This window comes from Mya arenaria, chromosome 12 (assembly GCF_026914265.1).
Source record: "Mya arenaria isolate MELC-2E11 chromosome 12, ASM2691426v1".
Classification (NCBI taxonomy): Eukaryota; Metazoa; Mollusca; class Bivalvia; order Myida; family Myidae; genus Mya; species Mya arenaria.
The window spans coordinates 2,042,617-2,066,593 of NC_069133.1; the positions used below are offsets into that span (position 1 = coordinate 2,042,617).

At 34.0% G+C, this 23,977-nt stretch overlaps 1 protein-coding gene across 9 annotated transcripts in view; it reads right to left on the reverse strand.

The window, feature by feature from the left end:
* LOC128211079 (uncharacterized) overlaps positions 1-23,977 on the reverse strand; it is a 65,779-nt gene that overhangs the window by 33,049 nt on the left and 8,753 nt on the right. For 4 of the 9 annotated variants that reach the window (XM_052915491.1, XM_052915489.1, XM_052915488.1 and 1 more), the window contains 5 exons: positions 14,402-14,457; positions 14,105-14,143; positions 9,781-9,861; positions 4,341-4,379; positions 3,253-3,341 (listed from right to left, as the gene is read on the reverse strand). In XM_052915491.1, coding sequence (XP_052771451.1) covers positions 3,253-3,341; positions 4,341-4,379; positions 9,781-9,861; positions 14,105-14,143; positions 14,402-14,457 — 304 coding nt within the window. Of the gene's footprint in view, positions 1-3,252; positions 3,342-4,340; positions 4,380-7,141; positions 8,442-9,780; positions 9,862-14,104; positions 14,144-14,401; positions 14,458-16,516; positions 16,781-23,977 lie in introns of those variants that run through there. The other 5 variants (XM_052915490.1, XM_052915496.1, XM_052915492.1 and 2 more) reach the window with 4 other exon arrangements.

A 23,977-nucleotide genomic window follows, 5' to 3' on the forward strand; every position in this document is an offset into this window, starting at 1 on the left:
CAGTTTAAAACAACATTCCTGAATAATGTCATTTATATTTCAGTGTTTGTCTGACGAATCGGAACATTCTGGCTTCGATTAAAATGAGTTTGAGACATTGAGTACGACGTCGAGAATTCAGACCTCGGCGTCACGCACACAAGGATACGAGAAATGAGGATTTTTAAAATCAAACCCAAATGACAATACATGGACATGCAATAAACGATATAAATTTAGTAAACAACAACATGCAGGCCTCATTTAGTAGTTGAATAATAACTTTATTTGTTCATTGTAGTGTTAAATAACCGAAAGTTATACATACTGTGACTGTTGATCAACTTTTTTTTTTCTTCTGTATCATATATATATAAATATACCGTGCTTCTTTGTTGTGAACTATTTTTTAATTCTGTCCATCTTTGTTTCAATTCAGGTTGCATTAAATGAATTATAAAAATATGTTGTTTATATAATATTTTGTGTTATGTTTGATAAATAAAAGTGTAATAAAAATTAATTTTCATCAAATTTGACATATTTTTCTGTTTATTTATGAATATCATGCGGAAATAATTTAGATAACAAAATAAAATTTATATGACTGGATTGGAAATTTAATTCTCTATAAACTTTACATTGATGACTTATTGATTAAACCAAAAGAAATACTAAGAAAATAGGTTTGTAATACATTAAGGTTAAAATTCCAATAATATCAATAATCTCCTATGAAGTAGGGGTACTGATATGAACTGATAAGCCATGAACTGGCAGCCTGAAATGGCTTAGGTTTACATGAAGTAAAGGGTTAAATAAAAGAAGAGTGTGATAAACATAGAAGTATGTATTTCAGTATTTTAAAAACAAGTTATTATACCATATGACCAGGGAGATACTTCAACTAGGAAAATGACTGAAGTAAGAGAATGACTTAAAATGCTTAAAGATGCACTCTTACTTCCAAGTAAACAGTGAGTACCACAATTAACACATCCGAAAATGATGAATAAGTATTTTAAACAAAGGTTCTTGTTTATGAAGGATATAATGTTAAATTTGAAAGAAAGGGCTATTAAACATGGTATTTCTACCTCATGAGACATGATCGTTGTAAATATTTTAGGACCCACCAGTCATTTAATATTGGTGCGTTTCCAACAATTAAATACACAGTTACAATCTTGTGAACAGTAATTGATATTTACCATAAATGCATTATTTAGTGAGTAGTTAATCACTCAAAATATATGTTTGTTATATTGATTTTAAATACGAGTATCACTTTAATGAAAACCATATGGTGTTTAACTGGATTTGTGGGTATGTGTCCATCAGCTGTATCTCTCTGTCTCTCCTGATTTCATATCAAGGAGTGATTTCATGTCAAGGAGTGATTTCACATCTAGGAGTGATTTCATATATAGGAGCAATTTCATATCTAAGAGCGATTTTATATCTAGAAGCGATTTTCATATCTAGGAGCGATTAAATGCCTAGGAGCGATTTTATATCTAGAAGTGATTTCATATCTAAGAGCGATTACATATCTAGGTGCGATTTTATATCTAGGAGCGATTTCACATCTAGGAGCAATTCATATCTAGTAGGAGCGATTACATATCTTGGAGCGATTTCACATCTAGGAGCGATTTCATATCTAGGAGCGATTTCATATCTAGGAGTGATTTCATATCTAAGAGCGATTACATATCTAGGTGCGATTTTATATCTAGGAGCGATTCATATCTAGTAGGAGCGATTACATATCTTGGAGCGATTTCACATCAAAGAGCGATTTCATATCTAAGAGAGATTTCAAATCTAGGAGTGATTTTCAACAGTAGCACTGCACTGTCCAACACCTCTCCTCGGTATGAAACGGCTCCTAGATTTCTTGATGGAGCTACCCCCAGGTTTCAACCTTGAGAACAGCGTGATTCAAATACAATGGCAGCCTAGCATGTCCAGCCAAGATATTACTTCAATGACCTTTAATAAGTTCCATGCTTAATCGTTTAGAATTGCAGATTGACCACAGACATGACATAAAAGTTTGGTTCCCTGCCTGCTGTAAACATGTTAGTCTTAAGACAGAAAGTACACCTAACTGTATGTGTAAAATCTTTGCCCTTCTTAATCATTAAGATTTTACATTATCCAAAAAAATGTCATAACTATTAATTAAACTAGAGCTGTCACAGGAGTGACGAATACCCCCAAATGCCGCTTGGACACAGGAATGGCAAACCATTCCTTTGAAAAGAGGCCATAACTCCAAGGTAACTGCACACTGCATCTTCTTTTATCATGCATGTATTGTTTTATTTAAATATGTAGGGTAATTTAGAAGTTACACTGCTGACAAGAAAAACTAGCCTTTCATGAGTTATCGTCCGGAAACCATTTTTCTATTTTTAGTAACAGTGACCTTGACCTTGGCCCCACCAGCCCCAATATCGAACTTGACCTGTATCTTCTGATGTTACACCTGTGTACCAAAAAGTGTTCAAATCTGTCTAGCCTTTCAGAAGTTATCGTCCGTAAACCGTTTTTCTATTTTTAGTTACAGTGACCTTGACCTTGGCCCCACCAGCCCCATATCGAACTTGCCCTGTATCTTCTGATGTTACACCTGTGTACCAAAAATTGTTCAAATCTGTCAAGCCTTTGATGATTTATCGTCTGGAAACCGTTTTTCTATTTTTAGTAACAGTGACCTTGACTTTGGCCCCACCAGCCCCAATATCGAACTTGACCTGTATCTTCTGATGTTACACCTGTGTACCAAAAATTGTTCAAATCTGTCTAGCCTTTCATGAGTTATCGTCCGGAAACCGTTTTTCTATTTTTAGTAACAGTGACCTTGACCTTGGCCCCACCAGCCCCAATATTGAACTTGACCTGTATCTTCTGATGTTACACCTGTGTACCAAAAATTGTTCAAATCTGTCTAGCCTTTCATGAGTTATCGCCTGGAAACCGTTTTTCTATTTTTAGTAACAGTGACCTTGACCTTGGCCCCACCAGCCCCAATATCGAACTTGACCTGTATCTTCTGATGTAACACCTGTGTACCAAAAATTGTCCAAATCTGTCAAGCCTTTCATGAGTTATCGTCTGGAAATCATGAAAACCGACAGATCGACAGACAGACAGACCGACCGACCGACCTACCGACAAGCTCACTCCTATATACCCACTCAAACTTCGTTTGTGGGGGTATAACTAAACATACAGTATGCATACAATAAACAAATGTTTGCTAACCTCTTCAGGCTCGGGTGCAGGGACTCTCCGTGGGGGCTCTCTGAAGGCTGGGGGCTCTGATCTGGGCTGGCTAGGAGGGGTACGCCGGTCTGAAATGGAAGGGATGGACATTGTATTTTGTGATATTGGAGACTTCATTATTGAAGTATTTGATGAAGATATCAATTTAATATACAAATTACAGTCAAACCCCGCTATCTGTTAGATATATTTTCTTGTTAAGTCAAACTTTTTTACCAGTCCTGACTGTGTTCTTTTTTTTCTTTTTTTTATCTAAAACTGATTTTGTATAAAAAGAATTAGGTTAAATAAAAAAAATCTGCAATAAAGTGATATCTAAGTGACCATGGTCAAACATTGCATATGGTCTTTAAACCTTGTATGTCAAAATACAAAGCAGGCAGAAGGTGAAAACTTTCAATGACAATTAGCGACATGCCACTTAATTGCAGTGAGTGTTGCAAATGACAACCTGTTATTTAAGGAATGAATTGCGTTATTGATGTCATTATCGGGAAAAACTCAACACATACTTTAACCAGCCTAAATGTGTTCATATCCCCAATAATGACATCAATCATGCACATCATTACATATAATATTATTTAAACCAGTACATGTAGTTCAATTTTCGTTTTCAGAATTGTTAATAAAATACCAAATTTCATTTAAAAAAAACTTACAGTTATTCTTTCTAACCCATGCTATGAATAGAATGACAAGACCGCTTTACACAATTTATTGCTACACACAAAAAATAGTCCCAAAATGAAATAAATTTATAATGTTAAATTGAAACGCTAATGACAACAATAAAGTTAATAAATTATACATTAACACTTTTCAACATGTTGATGCAATGTTTGATGAAGATATTAGTTGATCCAATTCCAGATATGATATATTCTCGTTATATTGAAGTATTTCCTGCAGCTCTGATGACTTTGACATAACAGGTTTCAACCTTAGTTCATTTATAAGTGCCAACTCCCTATACATATGTCCTTGTAAATATATTTTATTCCAAAATAATCAACAGCATAGTTATCATTCCGCAATAACAGACAGTAGGTTAACAATGGTCTTACTAGGTCTTGCAGGGGCAACTGGCTCTGCAGGTTCCGGATCTGGAACAACAATCATTAATATTCTGTTACATACACATGTGGTCAAAAATGTGTGGACAACAAATGTAAAATATTGTCATCATTATGAATTATATTATGATATGTGATTATGATTATAAATAAAAAACATATCTGGCCTGAATTTCTCAAAACTTCTTAAGCTTAACAGCAAAAATACATACTTAAAATTGATTTTGAAAAACTGAATAATTGTATTTATTATATAGATCATTCCTATTTAATCTCTTAAAACTCTTAAAGAAGTAAATATTATGCAAATGTTAAGTAAAACAAAAATAGCGAGCTTAGCTTAATCCTGTTATAAGGACTTTTGAGAAATTTGAGAAATTAGGGCCTGGTATTTTAAATTACAAAGAAGCCTGAGAAGTAAAACACATGTACGCAGCAAGGAAACAATCACATCTGAGAGGAGCTAGCGGAAATAAATTAAAAAAAGAAAGAAGATATCAATTTGTCCTTGAAAATATTGTTTCAAGGAACTATTATTGAAGTAGCAAGGAAATAAAACATAATATAATTCAGCTATGATCCCTGACTCACAGACCTGCATTTATGCATTTCAAATAAGCTGCTGACAGAAGATCATGATTATTGCATTGCTTTTAAGGAGCCAATTCTAAACCTAAATCGACCAGGGCTGTTTTTTCGACTGTAGGGAGCAGGGTCGGGGCCCTGACACAAAAAAGGGGAAAATATATACTTTTAAGGTAAGGAGTATCACTATTAGTGATTTTGGGGCAAAATATCTGCCCAACTCCTTACCGTAAAAGTATATATTTTCCCCTTTATTGTGTCAGAATTCCTCTTGAAGCTTTCCTTTATTTTTAGATAAATATCTGACTAAAAATAGAATGAATGAATGAATGAATGAATGCATGAATGAATGAATGAATGAATGAATGAATGAATGAATGAATGAATGAATGAATGAATGAATGAATGAATGAATGAATGAATGAATGAATGAATGAATGAATGAATGAATGAATGAATGAATGAATGAATGAATGAATGAATGAATGAATGAATGAATGGTTTATTACGTACTACGAGGCCGCCAGTCCCAAATACACAATATCACATTTGTTATATAGATGACATATTCATAATTTAAATAATAAATAGACATGCACAGTTACACATATAATGGTTATGAAACGATAACATTGGTGCATAAATAAATATATATGCAATATTTAAACATGTTTGTAACATATAATTATGTTCGTAATTGAATGTTGTTTAAACTTGAATAGTTGCATCTCTTAAAGAAAATGTAATGAGCAAAATGTAAATATATCTTCTTTTAAAGCCCTTTTAAAGGATGAAGAATTAATATTGCAATCGATCGTATTTCAATAATAACACTCCGACTTAAAGGCTCTAATTTTTCTAAACATCTTAAGCTCTTCATAACAGGATTAAGATAAGCTCAATATTTTTGTTTTCAAATAATTGACGTAATATCAACATTTTAATTAAGATATTTTGGATTTTAAAAGAAAATTATCTTTATGATTATCAAGATAAAATAATGTTTATTCAGTAAAATCCAGAATAAGTAAGAATTTCACCTTAATGAAAAAAAATACTTAAACTTGTTTGTTTAATACATTTTGTGAAATTGGGAGTCCAGTGTATTTCAAACACAAAACATACATGTACCATGGCATAAAGAATACGATGATATTTCCTCATTAATGCTTTTTCTGTACACAACAGTTGTACGGTGATTTTTCCTGACGTGATCCCATATTGATGACTGCTGCTTTCGCAGCTTTATGTAGGAAGGCTGTCGCTTAAGTAGCAACTTAACCCTTAGTTCAATTTTCTTCCATACAAACATGTTGTAAAACTTCAAACTCTGCCACTTTAAAATAAAGTATCCTCTGACTTTAAAAACAAAACAATGACAATTTTTAGTTATTTTAAAATAATGCACTTTTATGCTTCTAAAAACTGCAAATTAAATCCAAAATTCACTCATATATATATCAGAAAGCAGCAAATTGTTTCTTTTCCATCAATGAAAGATTTTCTATAAATGAAAATATACTTAAAATGACATCTTTTCATTTGATATTTAAGCAAGAAAGTGCAAGTTAAGACAAGTCTTAAACCTGTGAAAAAACAAGATACAGATTACAACAATAGGTCAGGATTACAGAACAATACAAACTGTATATGGACCTTACCTAAACTGGGCTTTAAATTGTCAATGTTATAATACTTGTTTATCATAGCACTGATGAAGTGAAGATGGAGAAACAACAATTAACACCCCAAATATATTGATAGCAAATTAACTATTATAAATAACAGGAATACAATTCATAATCAATATAAAATATATGAACATAAATATAATTCTTTTTTCAACTTTTATTTCTTAATCAAACATATTACCGGAAACATAAATTAATACAAATGTAAGTAAATTGAATTGTTTATATTTTATTTCAATTGTTTTTTAACCAGTAAAAAAAATGCAAAATTTTAAGCCCATATCTAAAACTGTGTATATAATATGCTCAGATTTCACTATTTCAGATACAAAGTGTGTGCATAAGGATAACTTGAACTGTCCCTATTGCAACCTGTTATATTTAACTACATTGTGTTTTTTTGCGTATTGTGCAATTTAAAGTCACATTTGCGAGGATATAAAAATGTTATAGGGAATTAAAATCTATATGAGTGCACATTTTACTGATGACTTGTATTTTTCTTTGTTTTCCTACCTTCTTCTTTTCTTTTGTCACTCCTTCTGTACACAATTGCTTTCTTTTTAGGGGCAGTAACTCCGGATTGTCCCCCTTTGTTTAAAGCTGCATACATCTTGGTAAAAGAGTTCTTTGAGCCCCGGGCAATTCCATGTAAAACCTCCATGTTGATACACAGTTTAAAGCACTGGCTTGGAATTAAGATTTTTGTTTATCCTTTTATTACATTACAATTGTGGTAACTCATAGTCATATTTTTTTACTAATTTTCATTTTAAGATAATCATCTTATTATATAACAGTGAAAAAATAATCCCACATTAACTCCTTTTCCACTTGTTTTTTAGTATCAGCTGTAGATATTATCAATTATTAAATTCCCTAGTATGTAGCTCCTGATAATAAACATCCATCAGACTGACAGAGTTTAACCATTAATCTTGGCAGTTTAATAATGGGATGCAATCCCCATTGAAACACAAAAATCCCCACATCACTCTTCCTGATCTTATCAATTTTGAATTAGTCATTTGTTAGATATCCATGAATGGAAATCAAATCTAAACTCACTTTCAAAAGAAATCAGATTTGGCACCGTGTCTGCATATTTTCAGCCATGTTTTTATCAGTACTATATATAAAGCCACTGTGTTAACATGAACAAAATCTTTTTAACTGCATACGTGGATACTAAAATCTGATTTTCTTGTTTCAGTAAAATGCTTTCAAAACTCAAAGTGATTTTGAGATGAACCAGCAAAACATTGCATTGAGATAACGGTTTTATCAGCACAGTATGGTTGGTTACCGTGGTGAAGTCATTTCAAACATGCAACGGTATGGGAATAATATTTCTGAAATCCAGTACGACCTTTAAGTTTCAAGATGTAATGATTTAATCACAACTTTACAACTAAGAAAAAATAAATAGTTCTGTAGCACTTGACAAAAGTCATAATCCTCAATATCACTTAGAGACTTCCAACACAAGCTATGAACACTTTAACGTTTTTGTCCTATTTACAGTAATGGGTCTCATATGATATCATGAGTAACACAATAAAAAGACAACATTAATTCTACAGTATTAGCGGTGACATTTTATTCTGTTATTCACGACAAACTGTCGAGTGGTGGTTAATTCTCACATAGCCGATTTACTCACTTCTCCGTAAAACAAGACATAGTTAAACCATCTTAACTGATTCTGCAACCCTACTGATTTAGTGCATTTTACTCCCCAAACAGGAAAATATATTTATGGTGAAGATTGCGATTGTGACAGATTACTGCCAAATTAAATAATTGCTGAAGGCAACAACACGTCCATCGATGATACATGTCTATATGTCAACTGAGCAATGATATAATCAGGTCTTACCTCAACACTTCATTTAATTAAGACGCTTAGCGGGCTATTTAAAAAGACTGATTTTAAATAGATAACATCATACTTGTTGGTTAAGGTTTAAAAGCTACTTTGCTTGTTAACTAAATAACAGTTGTGTATGAAAAAGGCTGGGTACCGATCTGGGTACAATATAGCGACACAACTGGTGTGTATGAACCCGCAACCAAGCGTACACAAGCTCAGACCAGGAACCAATCCAGGGACGCCATTGATGGCAAACACAAACTTCACCAACAAGACAACTGGCATTCGGACCACCTCGGCCATTATAATTCCATCGAAAACAACCTCTGATGTATATGGACGACTTACAATGTCAGTAATCTTTACATTTAACCAAATTGCAAGTAGATCGTGTAGAAATTTCAAATTAGCAGTTAAACTTAATGACTTTTAAAAATCTTGAGAATCTTAATAATTTATGAAATAATATGACAATCATTTTAAACTTATATATATATATATACAAAATGCATGTTTAATTACTACAATTAATTAATACTATTATTTAAAAATTTATAAACTACTTCTACTCATGTACCAACATGCATCTGAGGTTGTTTTTGCAGGAAAATGTCAGAGGAGATCCGAATGGACAACTGGTTGTTTGCCAAACAATATTCTTACCAAATTTTCGTATCCTCAAACATTTAACAGTTTCAAGATGGATGAGCTTACAAAATTGTTGCATAATTGAGACATTTTACAGAGCATTGCAATTTATATGGTTGAATTTTGTGGCAGACCACTTACTGCATTGACTACTCTCCCCTTACCACATTTACGCCCTGCCATTTTCGGAACTTTGCCCACGCCCCACCATGGCAGAAAAAATCAGCCAACATAATTATGAAATTATGACATACACGGAAAGCACACAAACCTAAGAAAGTCCAGATATGTCCAGAATTTATCACTTAACAGTTTATAATATGCCATTAATCAATACAGTCTTAGGATCAATTCTGATTCATCTATTGTAATGCAGTGTGAACAGTCACAGGCTCTGGTAACCTCTGCTTAAATGAGTGCTATTAAAGAATTAAGTTTATAAAAGAAATTAGTAAAAGTGGAATTTCAGACACAGTTTGTTTCTATATTTTATATTAGGGCATTGATTGAAAGCCCAAATCATCAAACTTGATCTTATAGAATGTGTTCGTTAAGTGAAAATCTATGTAAATATATCTTTGTGGTTACATGGGAAGAAGCAAGAACCGTTCCACTTCAGTGCTTATGTACTTACTCCGGCCAAAGTTGCGTTTCTGAGCTATCGGCTTCTTAACGGGCGTATACGCCATTGAAGGTTGCCGGTCTAATCCTTCATCTTAGAAGATACCAGGTTCATGTAAAATTTTGCTCCCGATGGTTAAAATTTCCAAATCCGAAATAACTGTTATTGAACTTAACTCAAACTTGACATAATATATTAATAAGGGATTCTTCCCTTCAAAAGCTTAAGTCACACTTGACATCAGTAATTTTAGATTTTTACAGGAAAACTTTATTTGAAGTTCTATTTCTCATATGCCACTTGAAGGTTTCTTTTTTCAGTAAATTCCCCTCTCCATCAGTGTATGGGCTTTTTAAGATGTTATATTATTCCATGTAAAAACATTGGATTGAAACTTTGTTAAGACAAACATTAAGTACATCAAACGTATAATTTAGGGTCGTAATTCACAAATTATCAGTTGGAATAAAATCAACATTCAATATCAAAATGATAATATTATATAGGTTAGTGCAAACAGAACTTCCTGTTAAAGAAAGCTGACCTACAAATAAGCTAGTTCTTTTTATCACTTTTTATCAAATTGACACTTGTATTTAGAATCAATACATAAAAAAAAAATGTATAACAAACGTAAATTTAATGCCTTTATGGAAAATATTAGTTACTTATAACAAGATTGTAGCCTTGTAATCAATAGCTGAAAACGCACACATATTATTGGGTCCTAAATGATTAACAATGATCAACTATTGCTCATAAGGTAGATTAATACCGTGTTTTCTGCGCCTTGCTTTCAAATTAAACATGGTATCCTTCATAAGAACCATTGCTTTCAATATTTATGTATCCTTTTTGGTAAATAAAAACATTTGTATTAATTGTTGTACATCTTAAATGGGAGTAAGAGTGCATCTTTAATGTAAAATTCTGATGTATGGGGACCCCATACAGTTTTGGTATCATAGATTGCTGATAACTCACATGCAACATAAATAACCAAAAACACATAATTCATAAAGTTATAACTTTTAAAATATTTGCTCTTTAACTGAAATCGGATGTATGTATTAGTTATTGTTTATATTTTGAATTTTTTGGAATATATCAAAAGCTAGCAAACCGACGCGCAGTGATATGTTCAATAGAATTTACAGTTTAACAATTTTTATCACAGAGGTTTTCTTTTGCATAGTTTGCACATACAAGCAATTTAATTGGTCAACTGCAAGTATTTGGTAAATAAATTGACCAATTATTAAACACCTAAACTAACTTGAACCAAATCAACGAGTTAACCGGTTTTTAGGCTGTAGGCTGTTAGGCCTGCTGACTTTTATAACTGTACCTTGGAAATCGCATCGGCAGATAGCCACATTACGTTTTTAACTTTTGGCGAATTAAGCACACACGGGGGTATCAACCCCAGCAAAGTTAGAACTGTGTTGGTCAATGACCTAATTTACATTAACATTTACATCGGAAATACCTAGTAAGCAATCTGCTTCAATAGCTACAGACTGCATTCTGCTTATTAATAAGCTAGCTAAAAGTAGCGCCGTTAGGAGTTTTCAATCTATGTTATGCAGTTAATATAGTTTGAATAATCTGCGTTTTGCATAATACAACGCAATTGAAATTGTACAAAAGCAATTATTTCAATATCGGCGAGTTACAGAACGCAATATAAAAAGCAGAATCTGCAAATAGTTTCAAAATGAATGCGTACCAAATCAAATAAATACATGTATTATATTATACAATTGGCTGCTGTGAACAATTGAATCAAGTTTTATACAATTGGTCTGTTGTTGATCAAAAGGCATAACTAAACAAATGTCACTCATGGGAAATGTGTGTACTATAGACATGTGCATATTGTCTCTCATGGGAAATGTGTGTACTATAGACATGTGCATATTGTCTCTCATGGGAAATGTGTGTACTATAGACATGTGCATATTGTCACTCATGGGAAATGTGTGTACTATAGACATGTGCATATTGTCTCTCATGGGAAATGTGTGTACTATAGACATGTGCATATTGTCTCTCATGGGAAATGTGTGTACTATAGACATGTGCAAATTGTCACTCATGGGAAATGTGTGTACCATAGACATGTGCATATTGTCTCTCATGGGAAATGTGTGTACTATAGACATGTGCATATTGTCACTCATGGGAAATGTGTGTACTATAGACATGTGCATATTGTCTCTCATGGGAAATGTGTGTACTATAGACATGTGCATATTGTCACTCATGGGAAATGTGTGTACTATAGACATGTGCATATTGTCACTCATGGGAAATGTGTGTACTATAGACATGTGCATATTGTCACTCATGGGAAATGTGTGTACTATAGACATGTGCATATTGTCACTCATGGGAAATGTGTGTACTATAGACATGTGCATATTGTCTCTCATTGGAAATGTGTGTACTATAGACATGTGCATATTGTCACTCATGGGAAATGTGTGTACTATAGACATGTGCATATTGTCTCTCATGGGAAATGTGTGTACTATAGACATGTGCATATTGTCACTCATGGGAAATGTGTGTACTATAGACATGTGCATATTGTCTCTCATGGGAAATGTGTGTACTATAGACATGTGCATATTGTCTCTCATGGGAAATGTGTGTACTATAGACATGTGCATATTGTCTCTCATGGGAAATGTGTGTACTATAGACATGTGCATATTGTCTCTCATGGGAAATGTGTGTACTATAGACATGTGCATATTGTCACTCATGGGAAATGTGTGTACTATAGACATGTGCATATTGTCTCTCATGGGAAATGTGTGTACTATAGACATGTGCATATTGTCACTCATGGGAAATGTGTGTACTATAGACATGTGCATATTGTCTCTCATGGGAAATGTGTGTACTATAGACATGTGCATATTGTCACTCATGGGAAATGTGTGTACTATAGACATGTGCATATTGTCTCTCATGGGAAATGTGTGTACTACAGACATGTGCATATTGTCACTCATGGGAAATGTGTGTACTATAGACATGTGCATATTGTCTCTCATGGGAAATGTGTGTACTATGTTTTATGTAATATCTTGGAAAACAAATTTGAACAATGGTCAACCTTGAATCGTTTTTTTTTTTAATTATAACTGGGCATTACTAAACAATTAATAAAGCCAGTGTTGTGGGCCTTACTACAAATACATTTATTAAACACCGTTTATCTGAAAACGTCTGGACCAAGACAGAAATTTCAAAATGAGGATATTTTGGTTTAACAATTTTTAGAAAATGACCGCGTTTGCGAATTACAGATGACATAAAATATTAAGTCGTGAAAACTGCAATGTCTGTTACACGTTACCAACATGTTACATTAATTTTGTTTTCAGTGATTGTTCAGTGTTCATGTTTGTTGAATTATTGTTTAATTAATGAATTCTACTGGCAACTTTTTGAATTGTTGCGCCCCTCTTCACCCTTTCATTTTATTACCGACCCAGATATCCTCCCGTGTTGGTTACCGGGCCCTACTCCAGATGGTTTGGTATTGGGTGGGGTGAGTAATGTGGTGATTGAATTTGACAAGACATTTTCAAATGATATTTAGATTGAGTAGACCAGCAATTAAAGACTACATCAAGCAAATATTTTGCTAATTATCTGATACGATGTTTGTTACATATGCGTGCTCAATGTCATTCTTTCTTTAATAAGCCATAATCTATGCTTTATTATCACCTCAAGCTGATGCTCGAGTGCTATTGCAGTATAGTGTGAAAAACAATGAGATGATTGAGTTTGAAATAAGAATTGATAAATAGGCATGAAATACCAAATCCAGACAGTAATTTTACTTTCAAACAGCGATTTCGGATTATTTATTAAGTTAAACAAAGAAGGAATACAATACGGACCGAAAATTAATTTAAAAAAGGCAACAATTTTGGATAAACGGTGTTCGGAATAGCGGTCTTTAAATTTATTGTCTCTAATAAACAACATTGTTGTTAACTTTTAAATGTGAACTATTTGCTGATGTGCTCATATTATTAAATAAAAACAAGCACGGATGGAAAAATTGTCTAAAATCCGTTAAGAAATATGGCAGATCACGAGTGTATCCATTAAACTTCCAGAGAAGATTTAAACGTTAACAATGATGACGTTAACATCTTTTTAAACAAACTTTCAAAAAATAATCTCAATGTCACTATGACTACCAAGTTATGACATTTATTCTTAAAAAAAAAACAGACAAGCTATAAATCAAGCTAAATATCAATATTATGTATACATAATATTAAACTAAATCAAAACAAAGGCTTACCATCATCAAAGTCTGAGTCCCATCCACCGTCATCGCTTTCTGTAATAGGGAAGTGACACATTTTTCATTGTAAATCATGACTGTTCAACTCAAATATAAAATGAGATCATGTAAACATCTTAAAACCTATAAAACCCCATAATAATCACACAAATGTAATGGATGCATACTCTACTGGAATCTCCGGCTCTGCCCATAGCGTCTTTTACTAAGGCTTAAACAAGTTCTCTGCTTTTACTATTTCCTTACAAACCCCTTAGCGAGTAGAATGCAATAAGGAATAAAAATCATTATTACCGGAGTCAAAATCAGGATTTGGTGTTTGCTGTTGGAAGTGACCACCATGACTGCCTCTGAATGCAAGAATAACAAGTTAATCAGTGGATGGTAACAACACACATATTTCAGAGAACATTTACTGTCATAGATGTATGTAGAGGGATAAAAGAATATGTATCGTTATCAGTCCAAACTTGTTATGTGGATGTTGTCGGGACCTCAAAAAAGAGAGAAATACAAAACATGAAGAACCAACTCCACCACAATTGGAGTCCAAATTCTGTTCTCCCTGATATTTACATCTGCCATTGGTTTTGTTATATGTTTGGGTCATGAAAACAGCCAACTTATTGTTAAAAATAAAAATTGAAATTCTTTGTGGCAATTTTATTATATTCACGCCTATTGATATCAATTACACACTAACAAGGCTTATCCCAAACACATCAATGAATAAAGATAAAGATAGCAAAGCACATTCAGATATAATAAATAACAATTTGAAGTTAATTCTTTCTGCGGCCATTTCGGGTATAATACACCACTTCAGAGCAATAAATGTCTCTCCATGAGATACATGTATGCATCCAAAGACTGTAAGCTGGATGCCCACTAAGACAAATTCACTTTTATGTTATTTACTTTTGGAAAATACAGAGTCATGGGTACCTTCCCTTTGAAATCGCTACAGCCGTAAAGTACATGTTCTTTATGAACCAAATGGTGGATTTTGAAATGAAGTTAAAACTATTGAAAACTTACAGGTAAATATTGCTTGTAACAGTTATTTAACCTCATTGTTTAATTAAGAAGATAAACTATTGGTCTAACACAATATAAGTTTTAGAAAGGTTTCAAATGCAAGACTGGGGCTCTAACCGAAATAGTCTTAAAAAATTCTTATCCTTAGACATGCTTCATTGATTCCATTCAATTAAATGGCCATTTATTTTTACAGACCAATCAAAATACTCCGATACTACTCTTAAACTTAAATTTAACTTTAGTTAAATCTAAGGTGGTTATTGAATGTGACCGTGGCTAATCTCCAGCAATGAGGCTGTCAGTTTCCATATGAATTTGTCTCTGAAACTCCCATCGATGGGTGCAGCATAAGCGCAGCGGAGGCATAAGGCCATCAGCAAGGGAGATAATAAAATTATTGCAAAGATTTCAGATTAAAAGAACTGTTTTGTGCAAAGTCATCTTCTGGAGCCTAAGTGTTGTCAAATTCACAATATATGTGGAATAGTACTATTAATTATTATGTAGTCTATAGACAGCAAATAAATCATAAAAAAAACTTCACTACTCTACACACTGGAAAAATGATGAACAGACTTTACTATATTCATTGTGACAGTATCATTGTGCAACCACTAAAGAAAAGGGGCCAGTTTCAATAAAGGATTTTGGTTGTAACTTTAATAATCTTACATCTGTATAAACGGTTCAATTGGCAACACATTGACTTTTTTAATACTGTCTAAAGTTATATTAACATACATATGAAACAAAATAATGAAACTATTTCACTAAGATAAGTTCAATGTACGACTAATATCCACTAAGATCATACTGAAACTGGCTAAGGCTTTTATAACAATGCAGTTTACAGTAAACACTATTCATGTTTTCAGAAATTCTCCTTTTAAAGTGTTTTTTTATGACATTATTTCAATCACAGTCACCATATAACCACAATTAAGGAGTTACAAACTATATTCAGACTTTATGCAGTAACATATGCGTATGTCTGGGCCTGTCCCAGAAGTTGCCATTGTATTGTTACAATTACAGTCATCATATAACCACAAAGAGTGACAAACTCTACCCAGGCTTTAGGCCTAAAACAATCATTGTCTCAACTTACTTTACCGACATTTTTTTATCTTCCAAACCTACATTTTTGTGTTTGGATTGAGTTTTTTTAATAGTTTCCTTAATAAACAAATTATTAGATACCCTGATATAGGTTGTTTTGGTACAGAATACCTGTTCCCCTCCACCTACCCCTCCCCCCACCCCAAAAATAGAAAAAGAGTTTAGTATGTATACCTACCTACTCTATTTTTTTGAGATGTTTGAAGAAACAAAGAACTGGTTTTTGCCTTATGCAGTAATAATGCTTACCTTGCAAAACTATTCCTTACAGACGAGAAGAACTTTGTAAAGCTCATTCCAAGCACAAAATCAAACTTTTTTCAATTAAAAGCTACAAATAAAGTACGGCACTGATCATTATTTTTACCATTTTGGGATTTGCATACAAAGAAAAATGAACAAAAACATTTCTAAGTATTTCCCATTAAACATTTGATTGATAAACTGCTATTTGATATCATGACAGACGGGTCAACAGTCGTCTAACATGTTAGATCTATACATCACAATTTATTTTTACAATTTGATTGCTCAACCGCATGGTTTTCATTATCTGTTCATATCACTTTCAATTTACTCCCCATCTTTGTGGAACGAAGGTCAAGTGGTTTTGGCTTAAATGTCATCAGTTACATTCATAACATATATATACTTTAAAGCTGCACTTTCACAGATTGACCATTTTGACAACCTTTTTATTTTTCTTCTTGGAATGAGTCATATTATTCTTGAAATCAGTGAAATAAGACTGCTGACAAAAGTTCAGATAGCAGTTTTATATTAATGCTCGAAAATTGATTTTTTATGGCCGAAAAATGAGAATTTCGGCAGTTTTCTAAACAATTGAGATCTGTTCTATCTTGAGTTATCTTATATGACAGAATAGAAGGCATTGTTACCAAAATCAGCTGATTCAGAGACAAAAACAAAAACTAGAAGCGCCGCAATGCAACGAAACCAGGTTTTTGTTATGGGCAATCAGAAATTATAGCCAATTAATTTGTTGTATGAGCAAGTTCAATCTGCAGCTTCATATGACCTTGACCCCACCTCCCAAGGTAGCTCTTCACATAAGCTACCTTCGCTCTAAATTTCATCAATATCTATCAATGCTAACTAAAGTTATTGGGCAGAAACCATTTTTCTATTTCTAGCAACAGTGACCTTGACCCCACCCCCCTCAAAAGAAATTCTTAGCTTTATCTTCACATAAGCTACTAGTACCTATAAACAAAATTATGTCAATATCTATCAATCCTTAACTAAAGTTATTGGGCAGAAACCATTTTTCTATTTTTAGTTACAGTGACCTTGACCTTAGCTCCACCCTCCCTCAAAAGCAATCCCAAGCTAGCTCTGTACATAAGCTACCTTCACACCAAGTTTTATCAATATCTATCAATGCTAACTAAAGTTATTGGGCGGACACCATTTTTTTAATTTTTAGTAACAGTGACCTTGACCTTAGCCCCCCCCCCCTCAAAAGCAATCCCAAGCTAGCTCTTTACATAAGCTACCCACACACCAAGTTTAATCAATATCTATCAATGCTATCAAAAGTAATTTGGCAAAAAACATTTTTCTATTTCAAGTAACAGTGACATTGACCGTAGCCCCTCCCCACTGAAAAGCAATCCCAAGCAAGCTCTTCACATGCTACCTACACACCAAGTTTCATCAATATCGGTCAATCCTAACTAAAGTTATTGGGCGGAAACCATTTTTCTATTTTTAGTAATAGTGACCAGGGGCGTAGCTTGGCCCATTAAAAAGTATAGGCCCACTTTGTAGGGGGGTTCGGGGCGCCTCCCCTGGGATTTTCATTTACTCTAGATCCAATATGGTGCGTTTTGGCGTATATCTGGAGCATTTTAAGTCATCAAAATAAGCTTTATATAGCACTTCACTAAACTTTATTGTTGGCTTACTCATCACGTACAATAACATAACTGAAATACAAAACTTTGATACGAACTTGTTAAAATAAACTCCAAAATAGAAAATACGTATGTAATGGTTAAATAAGCGTGTCTAGTTGGTTTTGTTTATGACAATATATAGAGGTCTTCAAATGAAATCCAATTTCCTGCATTTGACTGAGGCAAATGTGTTTATGATTTTATGTATGTCTATCTCAACATCTCGATGACTATGGAGGACGCCAAGTGAGGATAGCCTCTGCCGGTTATTGTAGAGTTGATGTATGTCTTGATATGGCTCATGGAACTGAATGAGCGCTCACATGAGGCGGATGTGGCAGGCATGGTCAGCAGTATCTGCACATAATGTACATTATCCTGTCCACATTGGCCGGCTGGAGACCTTCAAATTTGGTCGGAATAACCACAGATCCTAAAAGCGCTCTTCATTCTCCAGGATAGGAGCTGATCGCTGGCTTTGACGTAACCATTTCGTGGAGCTTTTCGAGCGTATGGACGACAACGGAAGGGCAAACAAACAGTATAACATAGTATATATTCATACACTTTGCTTGACGGATGAAAGGTGAATTGGCAATTGTGATAAAAGGAAAGGAGGGATTGATTATTAATGAACTGTAGAAAAGTGTAGCGTTATCGATTACATAAATGCTGTACAACTTCCACTTCAGTGATAAAAGTCTGAGTTTTTAAAGGCATCATTCCAAGATACATCGGAATCTCGAGGGTCGGGGTAAGGGGAAAACATGTTGAATGACATTCAAAATAAACTTCCGCTTCGCAACATTATATTTGTAAACGAAACCGAGTTAAACAGACAATCATTGAAATAATGCGCTTGGCGGTTGCTGTGAAAGTATTATCAAATCGATATGTTAAAGCTGCACTCTCACAGATTGAACTTTTGACAAATGTTTTATTGTTTGTCTTGGAACGAGCCAATTTATGCGAAAATGCATGGGAACGTGTGATATAAGACAGCTGACAAAATTTCAGATCGCAGATTTTCATATTTTAGTTAAAAAATTGATGTTTTATGCATTTTTCTTAAACTGTTAATAACGCCTTTAGCCATTAAACCTTAATTTTCGAACGGAAATATGAAAATCTGCGATCTGATCTTTTGTCAGTGGTCTTTTATCGCATGTTTGCAGATATTTACCCAAAAATTGACTCATTCCAAGACAAAAAAAATAAAAAAAGTTGCCAAAAGGGTAACTCTGTGAGAGTGCAGCTTTAAAAGTTCGACCTTCTTAAAAAATAGCCACTTTACTTATTTGAAAAATATGCTTAGTTAACCTGTAGTGTTTAGTTGAATGTTAATTAAGCTGTCACCCCCTTACCTTGCAGTTTTTATAGCAGATTCGGACGTTTTGTATTTTTCATTTTTGGAAACGAAGTGTAGGCCCGGGCCTACCGTGCCTATTGGAGCTACGCCGATGGTGACCTTGACCTTAGACCCTCCCCACTCAAAAGCAATTCCAAGCTAGCTCTCCACATAAGCTACCTACACACTAAGTTTCATCAATATCTATCAATGCTAACTTATGTTATTGGGCAGAAACCATTTTTCTATTTTTAGTTACAGGCGACCTTGACCTTAGCCCCACCCCCCTCAAAAGCAATCCCAAGCTAACTCTGTACATAAGCTACCTACACACCAAGTTTCATCAATATCGGTCAATGCTAACTAAAGTTATTGGGCAGAGACCATTTTTCTATTTTAAGTAACAGTGACCATGACCATTTTTCTATTTTAAGTAATAGTGACCTTGACCTTAGCCCCTCCCCACTCAAAAGCAATCCCAAGCTAGCTCTTCACATAAGCAACTTACACACCAAGTTTCATCAATATCGGTCAATGCTTACTAAAGTTATTGGGCATAAACCATTTTTCTATTTTAAGTAACAGTGACCTTGACCTTAGCCCCTCCCCCCTTAATAGCAATCCCAAGCTAGCTCTCCACATAAGCTACCCAGAAACCAACTTTCGTCAATATCTATTAATCCTAACTAAAGTTATTGGGCACAAACCATTTTTCTATTTTTAGTAACAGGCGACCTTGACCTTAGCCCCACCCCCCTCAAAAGCAATCCCAAGCTAGCTCTTCACATAAGCTACCTACACACCAAGTTTCATCAATATCTGTCAATGCTAACTAAAGTTATTGGGCAGAAACCATTTTTCTATTTTAAGTGACAGTGACCTTGACCATTTTTCTATTTCAAGTAATAGTGACCTTGACCATAGCCCCTCCCCACTCAAAAGCAATCCCAAGCTAGCTCTTCACATAAGCAACTTACACACCAAGTTTCGTCAATATCTATCAATGCTAACTAAAGTTATTGGGCAGAAACCATTTTTCTATTTTTAGTAACAGTGACCTTGACCTTAGCCCCATCCCCCTCAAAAGCAATCCCAAGCTAGCTCTTCCCATAAGCTACCTACATACCAAGTTTCATCAATATCTATCAATGCTAACTAAAGTTATTTACCAGAAACCAATGTTTGAAGCCCGACCGCCCACCCAAACGACAACCTCATTCTAATAACCCAGTTTTCGTTGAAAACCTGGTTAACAAATGGCAACACTGTCATTCTGTGAGTGTGCAGCTTCAACTGGCTATTATTTTATTCCGTGATGCATTTTAAGGACTATAAGCTCCAGTTTGATGTAATCAAATAATAATAAAAACTCTTTGAAAATTTTGAAACAACATGTCAGTGTGATAAGATTAAACATGAAAACATTCATAAAAATAATGATAAGGCCACTACTATTATATAAATTGGTTTACAAAACCGGCAGGTCTAATTTTCCGAAAAGTACAAAAAAATAAAATTGAATTTCACTTTTTTTTTCAAATTTACTTTCCCTACCTGGACTGTATTTATTTTGGTGCGAAACGGAAAAAAAAACACGAACAGATAAGAGTACGAATGCAGTAGATCTTGACTGGTTTGTTGTTCCATAGCCGTATTCGCCGATTTATAGTGATAGCATGTCAGTCAGTCAACTGTTATGAAAGCGCCCTTGGCAATGGCGGAATATTCATATTTTGAAGTATCGTTTTTGGGTTTCTTATCGCTGGTTGGCCCCAGTAAAGTAATTCTGCGGGCTGACGTGAATGAAATTGGTAATTATTTCACTTTATTGACGTTTTCCAATATTGAAATAACTGAGACAATGTTTAGAAAATGTAATTATCGTTTTAATACAGTGCAATTTTTGTGTATTTTAATGCGTAAAATGCGCCTTCTCTTTATTATTTTAAATTTAATTTAATATTGTCAGTTTTTAAGTGTTCTGCATTCACTTTTGCTTTAGCATACCCTTAAAGCTAAACAAACGTTTTGCTGAGTAATATTCAATGTATCTTTGATAAAAAGTGTGTTTTCTAATGCACAGTATGTAAGATTTAAACTGTGTGTTTAATTAGAACTTTGAAACTTTGAGTGTATTAACACATGCATTGATAGCAGTTTAAGAATTTAAAATGTCAAGAAAATGATATAAATTTTCAATGTTGTTATGTTGTTCTTGGATTTTACCCTTTTAGAGCATGTTTTTTTTTTTTTTCCTTTTGTTTTTTTTCGACCACCCGGTGGACATTTTTTAAAAAAATTATTGTAATTTTTCTTGTAAACCAGAATTAAAACAGGAGTGTCCTAAGAAGGAAAATTGGAGAATGAAAAAAATAAAATAATAACAGTGAGCCAGCAGCAGACCACCATGGCCACTCTCTGTCTGCAGTCGGAGACCATAGCCATTGCACCATGGCAGGCAGATACTTTCCCACAGTTTTATGTAACATATCAACACAATTATGCACTAGTCAATTGTAACCACAGCCCTCCCTCCCAGGTCCAGGGGTATATCGAGGATAGCCGGGGAAATGGGCTGTGTTGTTACCTTCCATGTGGCCCCGCAGTGCCGAGTGAATGGAGTGGTTTTGTCCTAGCGACAATAATAGCAGGGAAATGGGCCTTACCTAGGGTCCCTGGGGATACAGGGGCATTTGGCAGGGATTTTATCAGCAGTTTGACCCTGCAGGGCGGGGGTTTTACCCGGGCTTGGCTGGACCAAAAGTCAAAGTCCCCGCTCTTCTGCTGACCTGGGGGGACCGTGGTTACAATTGACTGGTGCATTGATAATTGTTGCATTTCAGGAATTTTGAGGACATTCAAATGTTTTTGTTTTTAAGTGAACATTTTCAACAAAATTATCTCTTTTACTATCAGGCAGAAGGGCCAAGAGGCTGAATGCAATCCAGCCAAAACAGAGAGTCCTGCTTTAAAAACCCTTAAAAATTAATATTTCATAAGGAAAGTCACACTTGTTGAAGATAATATTACTATTTCCTTGTCATGACTAAATATACACAGACTGAAGACAAATGATAAACAAGATGGCCCTAAAATATTGCTCAACTGATTGGACAAAGGGTTCTAAAGTTATTGATCGGACAACATACTGGATACTGTGTTACTGTGAATAAGTTCATGAAGTGTGAAGATGATATATTATATACAATGACTGTAAAACAATAAATAAATAAATATGTGTTTAAAAAAAATATTAAAAAAAGGCAACAACACAGGGTGGTGAAATTTGATATATGGCCACCTAAGGAACATTTCTGTGAAATTGAATTAAAGTTCCAATAGATGGATTTCAGATAACCTAAAATAGATTCTGCATATCATTAACTGACCACATGTACAAGCTGGGGGCAAAACATTGCTGATAAGCCCCTCCAGGTTAATACATTATATAGTACAATATAGTTCAATGGTCTAGTTTACATGATAGATAGTTATGGCAGACATCAATGATTTGAGTTATTTAAAGAAGTTGATTTATCAGATTATGCAAGGAAATGAAAGTGTTTGTGTCAGATATTATCCCAGGGATAATAAAGAAAATTGAGTCAAACTTAAACTATTTTCAGTATTTGTATTTTCATGACAGTATATAAACAGAAAAGAGTGAAAATAGAAAGTCGTAATTTTGGCAATTTATAGCGATAAACATAAAATAAACAATAAAGACCACAGATATTTGCTTTGCGTTTCTTGTTAGATGTAAACACCTAGTTCTATGTAATAGTTGAAGGCATCAAATTGTCATTCAATAAAGTAAGTTGCTTAACAGGAATACTTGAGTCCAGTATAAGAAACTTCCTCATTCTCCCTATGACACGCTCAACATGTATTCTCACATGTGACAATTTTCTGGACAGTTCATTGCCAGAAAGTTGTTTTTTGCCCGGTGAATGAAGGAATCCTCAGTACAGTGCCGGAGGCTGCCATTTCCTCAGCAACAAGGACCCCACTATCTGTCAACTATTCATCACCGGGCAAAAGGATGGACATATATTCTGATTCCAAAATTATTTGCTTGTCCGACACACGTCCACCCCATCCATCAGTAATCAAATTTACTGTTGGCGATATAGATATCAAATATTTTATTGAATTGTTATGTTTGTAGTTGCTCCATGTTTGTGCTCTTGTTGTAAGATTATGCGGGCTTTCAATAAAAAATAATAGATTATTGAAATAACTTTGTTGTAACCAGGTTCAAATGCCTCAGGTATATTTGATTGTGCCACCTCCCTCTCTGGCCAAACAATTAATTGTTTCAAACATTTAGCTAAAATTGGTACCAATGTGTTCCAAATTCGAGGAACTGTTGCCCCCAAAAGTGTTAAGCTATATGATATGTCTTTGTTTGAAAGATCTATTCCAATTTTAATTAGGACAATC